The following is a 9,649-nucleotide window of genomic DNA, read 5'->3' as shown; positions in this document are numbered from 1 at the left end:
GGGCAATTTATATGGTGCTAACACCAAAGCAGCTGGGAGGGGGGTGGGGGATGGGGGTGGAAAGGCATTGTGCCTATCAGTTGGTGGAAAAGTGCAGTTAGGCATTGCAGCATATGCTGCCTTCAAGACTGTGTGTACTGTGCAGTACCGTGTGCTCCTCTCTGTGTACTAGTGAGGAGGCAGTAGTCCTCCTCCCTTTGACAGTGGCAAGCACCGGTGGATAACTAGGAACAGTCATTGTGCTCAACTGAGCACAAAAGGGAATATGTAGCTGCAAAAGGTGGGTTAGGTTCCTTGTGCATCCCCTGACCGTAAACACCTACTCAGGAGAACCATCTGGCCCTTGATTTCCTGTAATGATGTGTTTTATATTTTAATAAAGATGGAATTATGCCTAGCTGGAGAAGCTGATGGGAAAGGGTGGGGCCAGGAGAGCTGCAAGGGGTTGAAGACCATATGGTGCAAGATACCACCGTTTGAGTGATGAGCTTTGTGGACTTGAAAGCAGAGAACAGAATCATTTTCTTTCTCGTTTATAGCAACGTGATGATCCTGTTATCCCCAGTTATACCACCAGGTTCATTCTCCATTGTATCGCTGTTGCACAGAGCCTCTTCCCACTTTAATTTCCTTAGAAAGAAAAAAGTCAATGAAAGATCATTGCTTTGCCGTATGTGCAGTCAGGGTGCTTACTCAAGGCAAAGTCTGCTCTGCAGACCAGACCAGAGTCTGGTATAATGGAGTCTTGCTTATTTGTGATTGGAGATGATTTACCATGTTGTAGACTATAGATATGTATACTCTAAAACACCCCAACCATTACATTCCCTGCTCAAACATAGTAACTCTAGGCAAACATGAGACAGACTAATGCTCCAGCAAGCAGATAAGAATCGACTGATTTCTGAGAGAATATTTCTGTTGTTACCCACAGCTCATCATTTCTAATTGCAATAAAGTTTTATGTAATATTAATGGCTACAGGCTGGGAAGTTACTGTGTTCAGAAATGTCACTAATGATATGCACAGCATGCTCTAGGAAGTATATACTCATGCATATTGCATCTTATTGAAATCCACGCTTATTTTGCACACATTTGATTTATCCAGAGATGTGAAACTATTCATCTCCTGCCTGACTCATTAACAGTGAGGAGGACACCCTTCTTCTCGTCACCGAACTTAAAAAAAAAAGTCACTTTCAAAATCGCAGCTGGCAAATAAGAGTGCCGAGCAGTCATGAATGTTAGCAATTCAAACCCCACGTTTGTTGTCTTGAGCTTTTGTTAGAAGAGAGACTGTGGTACCTATTAGGTCTCTGTGAGGCAGAGCCACACAGAGCAATGAAAGCAGGAACACCATCTAGGTAGTAATCTGTAGCCCCATTATACTCTCAGACTGCTGAGGAAGTTAGTGCTTTACTGGGGAGAAAGAACTTCAGAATGACAGGGCTGGCGTAGCCTGTACGTCTTACAAGGACCTGATCCTAATCCCTTTGAAGATTTAGAGCAGGCCTATGTACACAAAAATGGGTCACGCTGACCAGGAGTCCACCCCACCACCCTCATTCTGTGTGCTGGAGTCTCTCTGCCCGTGCTGTCTAGCCTTCCTTATTTGTGCTGGGACAACAGCCACCCAGATTTCAGAGAGCTGACATTTGTAACGTCAAGAGGATTTTTTTTAAAGGTAAGCCTGGCAGGTTTCTGGGAGCATCCTGCTCCCTGCGGTGCTTATTGCTTTCCCCCAAATAGTACTTTTAATCAAAACATCCTCCCTCTGTTTAGTTGCACAGCTTCCAACAATCACGGAGCAATCTAAGATTCAAGTTGCCTACCCCTTTGATGACGACTTTGCCATTAAATGTGAAGCTACTGGGAATCCACAACCCACGTGAGTATTTGTTTTCATTGGAGACACAAATGGAAGTTGGAGCCTGCTTTGGTACCTCTTCCCACTGTTGCCTAACAGGGTTTGCACCGGAGCAGGAAGGGGAGAGCTGAGGCATGCTAATCTGCTTGTAATCTCGGGGATACATTAAGCTTTGCCTTTCCAGTTCAGGACACTCTATCTTTGTTGCCCGATCTGTTCCACTCGCCCTGTGAATAGAGATTAACGGGCCTCTTCCTCTTTGGAAATGTTTCATTTCTCTTGTATGTGCTACGTTCACCCCATGATTTACACCAGGCTGGCTCAGCTGTGCTGCAAAAGATATGAGGTGCATAATGGTAATCAAAGGGTACCAGCTGTTCTTCTGCCTTTTGCACTGCTTAGCCTCCTATCCCATGAAAATACCAAGCACATTAAACCAAGTGCTCAATGTCCACATTTGCATTTAATCTGATGTTTTGTGTGTGCCTAGTGTCACCGTGGGTTTTCGCCAAAACCCATCATGTGTTTCGCATCAACGTAAAAGAAACAATTTTTAAATACAGATACATGACTTCAATACCGGAATATTTTCTATGAACTTCCACCAATCAAGTTGTTCATGCAACATGAATTAAATTATTTGTTAGCTGACCAGGAGCCTTCTTTGTGTTTTTGAGGTAGATATTTAACACTTAGCAAGGCACAATATGGTGTGAACTAATTTTAAGATTTGGTGTTAAAAAGATAACTTTGATTTTAACGTTACATTTACTCTTTGTAATTTTAATGTAATATATGCTGATGTCATTGTTTTTGGTTGGCTGTGACCGAAAGCTGTGGAATATGTTTTTTTTTTAAAGCCCATGTTTTTGTTTCACATTCTGTTGCTAATGAAAAGCTAAGTTTCCAAATGCTTAAAAAAGTTTGTCAAGCTTTGATGGCCTTCTGATAGCCCTGGAAACTCTTTTCTACAGGAAAATCTGCCTTTGTATTCCCTTCTGAATCAGAGTGAAAAGGCAAAGATTTCCTATGGAATGAAAATTTTTTAAAAATTAACTTCTGGACCCTCAAAATATTGTTTTGTTTCAATGCTGAAACAGTGCAACACTCTATATTAACTAGAATGCATATGATATAGCATTCGATATGTTATATAGTATAATAGAAATACTAGGTTAATATAATATTAAAGTAAAAACAAAATTAAACTAAAATAGGAATGAAATATATATATTAAAAAAATATACATGCAAAATATGAAAATTCGGTAGAAACCAACACATTACCATGAAACATTTCAATATTGATGCACCATTTTTTTGTAACAAAATACAGTTCAGGACTGTGCTTATGTTAAATCGTATTCTTTTACCATAGTGTATTACATTACGCCTTAATGAGTGTGTTGTTTTTCAGTTTTAATTGGACTAAGGATGGAAAACCATTTGATTTGCTATCTGACCCCAGGATAATCCCATTTAACAATTCAGGAACATTCATGATCCAAAACCATGGAATCATGGCTGATTTTCAAGGAAAATATCGTTGCTATGCTTCAAATGCACTTGGAACTGCCATGTCAGAAGAAATTGAATTAATAGTTCCCAGTAAGTTTTTTAGCTAAAAATATGTATTGCTTTTAATAATATGAGAGAGCATGAGTAATTCAGCTTAGCAAAATATGTGGGTCGCTTGTTATATGTTGACTAGTATACAAAGTTTTTAAGTGCTGCATGGGAATAGCTGATATCAACCTAAATGGTGAAGGGGAATAGTTGTTTGGAATGATATACGTTTTTCTAAGTATCCTCCATCTTGCTCAGGGATGCTAAGAAAACTCCATAGATTTTTCTCTGTTTAACCACAGTATCCTCAAAGCCACATAGTCTAGTAATAATAATACCTTTAACCAAGGAGGGCTCGAGAAAACTTTCTGTAATGATATATGTGTCGTACTTGGGAGTCAGTTTGACATGCACTTTCTAGCACAGCGCTCTGACATTTTAATGTGATCTCATCATGTTGTATCCGACATCACAGCCTTGCAATAGAATGAGACTGTATCAAAGTGTTATCATCTGGAGGTAATGCCCTGGTGTGATAGCTTTTCATAGGATTCAGACCTTGCGAATAGCTAATTACCCCATAAAACACATTATGATCTGGGAAAGCTGATGTGGCTGGCAGTACAGTACATACACAGTGGTGCTGTCAAGTGTCACAAGGCCCTTTTCCCCTTCAGAGTCTCACTACATTGTTTCTGCAGTATCCCTGGTTTCTGCTTTCTAGGAAATTAGTCTGCATTACTAGTGCAGAAGTTCAGACACCGCTAATGAATCATCAGCCTCTTCATAGGTTTTCTAATACAAATGCTAAAGCACACTCCCCAAACATTTTAATTAATTTAAAGGGCCTGGGTAAATTATGTACATATTTCCCTAACTACATGAATTTTGAGAACAAATATTGTTTATTGCTGCTTGCTGAATATCATCCACCATGCTCTGTCTCTAGAGGATAGACCAGCAGGCATATTAGTATAAACTTTTACATGGCATCCACAGAAGAGTTCAGTGGCAGAAAATTATTTGACTTTCACTAGACTATTTAAGTGCCTTTCTAAAGATTTGTCTTTAAATGTTTAATACAAACTTTATTTGTATTTGTTTAAAGCCTAATTTTGCTCATTCAATGCCAGTAGTCACAGTCCTTGGTTTTTCTATATAAAGGAGAAAGAAATATTGATGAGAGTCATTGTTGGTAGGTGACAAAGTCAGCAAAAGACTCTATCAAATCTGGCCAAGTACGTGGGAGAGGTCAGCGAGAAACAAGTGAAAGCACTTAGTGCACACTGCCTGGGCAACAAAAAGTGGTAATAAGAGTTATTGGTGCAGCACCTGAAACTGGGTATTATGGGAATAGCTAAACATAAGGGAATAGCAATTGTTACTGTACTACAGCTATCACAAGCAAGGTGATGTTTAAGAAAGATATAAATAAGGGTAGAAATGGTGGTTTGTTGTTATACTTTAATGATAGGAGAGTCTGAACAGAAACGATGGTATGATAACACAGAATTGGTTTGGGTCTCTTGAGGGAAGGATCGTAAAAGAGGTTCTGCTACAGAATCCCTGAATTGGATTTGGCTATGATAGAAAGCTCTCTAATATCAGAGCGAAGAGAGATAGAGTGATGCTGCCAGCAATTATTGGATCATTTAACTTCCCAGATATTGACCGAAGAATGAGTGCTACAATAGTGGTAGGAACCAGATATTTCTGGATGTGAGAACAAATAGATTTCTTCACCAAACAACAGGTGATGGACCTTTGATGGACTTCTTTTTTCCTCCTAAATAACAAGGGCCTGATAGAGTGGTTAGACAAAATTGCATTGGATTGAGTGGTCACAAGTTGCTTCTATTTAAATTTAAATGGAAGAATAAACAGGAATAAGCCTGTAAGTAAGGTTTTCCATTTCAAAGGGTCAGACATTGAGAAATCAAAAACAGCTGTATAGTGAATTCAATTGGACTGAAGAGCTCGAGTACTAAAATAGGGAGAAGACTTTCAATTTCTCTAAATCAAAGGTACAGCAATTGTGAGGAAATTGTATCCTAACAAAAGAGGAAAAACTCAAAACAGGGCCCCCAAATGTAGCTGGGTGCATAATCACTTTTAAAAGTATATTAAGGCTAAGCAGAGAGCCTGCAAAGAATGGGGGGAAAAAAGGCCTGACCACTTTGTAGTAATAAAGTGAAAATTACCAAAAGTCAAACTGAGCTATACTTTGCAAATCATACAAGGTTTCTTACCACAATAAAAAAAAAAAAGAGAACATGGAGGGCAAAAGTGGGGGCAGTATACAGTAAGAATGGGATCAAACTGGGAGGGGATGATAACAAATGTTCCCCAGGGTTTTGTCCGGCGCCTGCTATGGCTATATATGTTCATGAATGAGTTGAAAGATGGAATTGCGTCCATACATTTTGCATTTGAGTCTATGCTTGCTACAATTTACCCAAAACGGGTAGCAGACATTTTTTTGGAGGGCAAGAAAAGTATTGGGATGACCTTGATGAGTTTGGGAAAAATGTCTGATGTGAATAGGATGACATTTAGTACTAGATAAAAAAGCGAACAAGAAGGTGCTTAAATACAAAAGAGAGAATTACTGGCTTATCTGCAGAACTGTGGAAAAGGAAAATTTGGAGGATCTCATGGATCACATGCTGGAAATTCGAATAACCTTCTGGGATGTAATGACAGCAATGTCTTATGCAACTCACGGGAAAGGCTTCTGCCATGCTATTCAGGATTAATGAGAGTTCACCTGGCTCCAGCTTCAGACCCTGCATTTTAAGAGCAGCATGGATGCATTGGAAGAGTCCAGAGGAGAGCAATAAGAGTGCTTAGCTGCCTAGACAACGTGATGTGTGATGAGAGGTTGGAAGAGTTGGGATTTTTGAGTCCAGAGAAAGAAGACTACAGGATGATTTGATAATAGTCTTCAAAAACAATGATGGTTGATATAAAGAAGGTAGCGATGAACGGTTCTCTTGTGTTCATAGGTACAGGATGAGAAATAATGGTCTTATATTGCAAAAAGGTTGATTTAGGTTAAAAGGTTTCCCACTTTGAGGGCAGTTAAGCACAGGAACAGATTACCTACGTTGTAAAATCTTATCATTGAAAGATTTTAAGCGAAGAGTAAACAAACCCTTCTCTAGGACACTTTAGACAGAGGTGATCCTGCCATGATCAGAGGGATGGACTGAAGAGATTCCTAAAGTCCTTTCCAGCTCTACATCTGCCAAGTTTCAGTAGTGCTACAAAACATTTTGATGTTTAAGTTGATCTGAACTAAATGTGTATGATGTGAGTTAAAATTATCTAGCTACCAGTAGGTGGGACACACCAGCTGTCTGGAGTCACCTAGAGTTTTAAACAGGATGAGATGAAAAACAGTCAGTCAAAGCTTTAGGCAAAACCTAATTATTTACTGTGGAGTCTGGCCAGGGCATGGGGATTTATACTCTAATGCAAAGTGCCTTTGGCCTTTTAATTTCCTAAGGAGTTCAGGACCACAGTTTTGTGTCTCAGGTAAAGAATAACACGTCCAACAAGTCTTCTGATACTACAGTGACCCATTGCTTTTACTTTCAAAAGAGACTCTTAAATATACAAAAATCAGAACACTTTGCTTAGCTGATGCTTTCCTTGGAGTTTTGAGCTTATAAATGAGACCGGAGATGTTATTTGACAGATCATGTAGCTCTCGTTATATGCGCTGGTCAGGATTTCCATCATTGCAATAAAGGTGTGAGGGTGTGTACACCAGAGGTGAACTTCCATTTTCTTTATTGCGCTGAACTTCATGGACTATGGGGGAGGGAGTACTGAAACTGTGATTCAAGTCCTGGAGCATTGTACAGTATTCTGCAGAGCTGCTTCTGTTGAAACTGCAAGATTTCTAGTTGATCATCTCCCTGCTAGCTGGACTGGATGCTAGAAGGGTTTTTAACAAATGTAGTCTAATAAACAAAGCATCTCTTTCCATCTACACAGCTTTCAGTTCAACATAGTTAAAAATTGGGGGTTGTTATGGAGGAGAAAAGGAGGAGCCAGTGAAAAGTTGAGAGTATTTTTGAGTACCTTTTTTCTTTTCTTTTTGCCTTGGAATTGCAGAGTGATCCAATAGCTTCAGTTGCTACCTTCAAGTGAAGGAGGCTGCAAATGTTGAACTGTCAGTCTAGGAAGTGGTAATCAACCCACTGAGGGAGCTCACATAATGGGATTGAAGGGATGACTCTGACTCTGGGGAAGCATCTATTTGTGCATGTCTTTGTCAAGTATCTGGTCGGTTGAGGTAAGACCATAATCATAATTTTCAGGTGAATGTCAAGCTTGAAAGGATACTAGACAGGTGGCAGGGTAGACCTAAGTAGCAAATTCACTTGGAGAGAGCAGAATTATGGGTTCAGCAAGCTGAGCAAGAAGATCTGGTGCTAATTTATGTGACAAGACCTCACAAAAAGAGGAAATAAGCTGCACAGATACTGTATGTGGGAGACTTACTTAAATCTCATGCTTATCCACTGCATATGTGGAATATTATAAATTTCTTAAATTCTTCTTGGACTCGAGTAAATATGGTATTAAGCCAACTTCATCTTCATTTAATCTCATTTGTATATTTCTGCTACTATTTTTCCATCTACCTGTGCATCATATGTTGTATAATAGCTTAGGATTAATGAACAGAAGTAGATTCAGTTCTTCTGAGGTAGTGACAACAACCCATAAGTCCTGTACAAGTCAGAGTTGCTTGTACATAAAACCTTTGTAAATTAATCTTGAATTTTTCACTGCTACAGAAGAGACCGCGCTGAACGAACTCTACACAGCAGTAGACACTAGAACAGGGACTGGCACATGAGAGATCTCTGCATGCATTCATGATAATGATGTGGAGGTTGGCAGGACTCTGACAGCTGTGCTCAGGTTTAATGCAAGCACCTTGGCAAGCCACCACTCCAATAAAAGTTAAAAAAAAATTTAAAAGAGCAACAAGTCACACTGGGTATTTTTCAGCATAAATTATGTTAACTCTGTTCTTATGCACTTCTAGTTAGAGTATAATAATAGAGGGTTTATAAGGAGAGCAAGGCTGCTGCAGACAAAGGGAACAAGATTACAAATTACAATGGGCCATTTACAACTTCACTGCGTGGTGGGGAGGGAGAGGGAGCAGCAAGAAATTGGAGAACCAGGGCACCCCTTGGAATAACCAGGAACAGCAGCCACACACTGACAGACAGCAGATTTAAGTTGGACATCAGGAAGAACTTCTTTATCTGAATCTGGAATGGGCTTCCAACGGAGGTGGTGCCCTCCCCTACCTTGGGGGTCTTTAAAAAGAGATGGGACAAGCACCTGGCTGGGTTCATATGACCCCAGTGCTCTTTCCTGCCCAGGGCGGGGGGTCAAACTCGATGATCTATTGAGATCCCTTCCGACCCTAACAACTATGAAATGGTGAAGATATTGCTTACATACCAGTAATTCCAAGAAATCAGTGGAAATGTCAGGAGAAAAGGTCCTTACTTTCCACATAAGTAATGACAATACCATGCATTCTGCTGATAAGAAAAATGAAAACAGGAACTTAATGCATCTTAACCTAAGCAGCTGTGATGGTCAACTGTAAGTTAACTATTCTGAGTTAACCATCTTGTCAGATAACATCTCTAAACAAAGTAAGAAGAAAATCCTGACATGCAGATTTATTATATTGCCTGTGCAATAGAAACTAATCAGTAAGCAAGAATACAGATCTAAACCACTGTGATAGTGAGCTTATGGAGTCTATTCCTTTTAATGACTAAAATTAGCTAGTGCCAGAAAATTCCTATAGCCTCATAATTTAAATATTTTATTTAATTAATCATGAGGCAGCATAGCTTCCTTGTTGACCTAACACAAGATGTGTGGTCAGTATATTTAAGAAGTCTTGTCTAATACACTTAAAAGCATAGGGACATAAATTGACTGAGGAATTTTAGGGAGGCAGCTGGCATAGCTCAGGGGGTACAAAAATGTGCATGCTATTGTCTGTAGTGAAAAGATTTTAAAGATCTGTGGAGTTGATGAAAAACAAGGTATAATTAAATCGCTCTAAAAATCTTGATGAAAACATCGTCCCCATTTTACAGATGGGGAAAAAGGGGAAGTTAAGTGATGACTAGGTTCATACCAGGTTACACAGAATACTTCTTCT

At 39.5% G+C, this 9,649-nt stretch overlaps 1 protein-coding gene across 11 annotated transcripts in view; it reads left to right on the top strand.

Annotated features, from left to right (window-relative positions):
* The window catches only part of CHL1 (cell adhesion molecule L1 like), a 195,398-nt gene that overhangs the window by 97,169 nt on the left and 88,580 nt on the right, over positions 1 to 9,649 (top strand). For all 11 annotated transcript variants that reach the window (XM_019504727.1, XM_019504731.1, XM_019504728.1 and 8 more), the window contains 2 exons: positions 1,786 to 1,891; positions 3,287 to 3,477. In XM_019504727.1, the coding sequence (XP_019360272.1) occupies positions 1,786 to 1,891; positions 3,287 to 3,477 (297 nt within the window). The remainder of the gene's footprint in view (positions 1 to 1,785; positions 1,892 to 3,286; positions 3,478 to 9,649) is intronic.

Source organism: Gavialis gangeticus, unplaced genomic scaffold (assembly GCF_001723915.1).
Source record: "Gavialis gangeticus isolate Ggan-Ray unplaced genomic scaffold, GavGan_comp1, whole genome shotgun sequence".
In the NCBI taxonomy this organism is placed as follows: Eukaryota; Metazoa; Chordata; order Crocodylia; family Gavialidae; genus Gavialis; species Gavialis gangeticus.
This window is presented reverse-complemented; position numbering and strand designations above follow the sequence as displayed.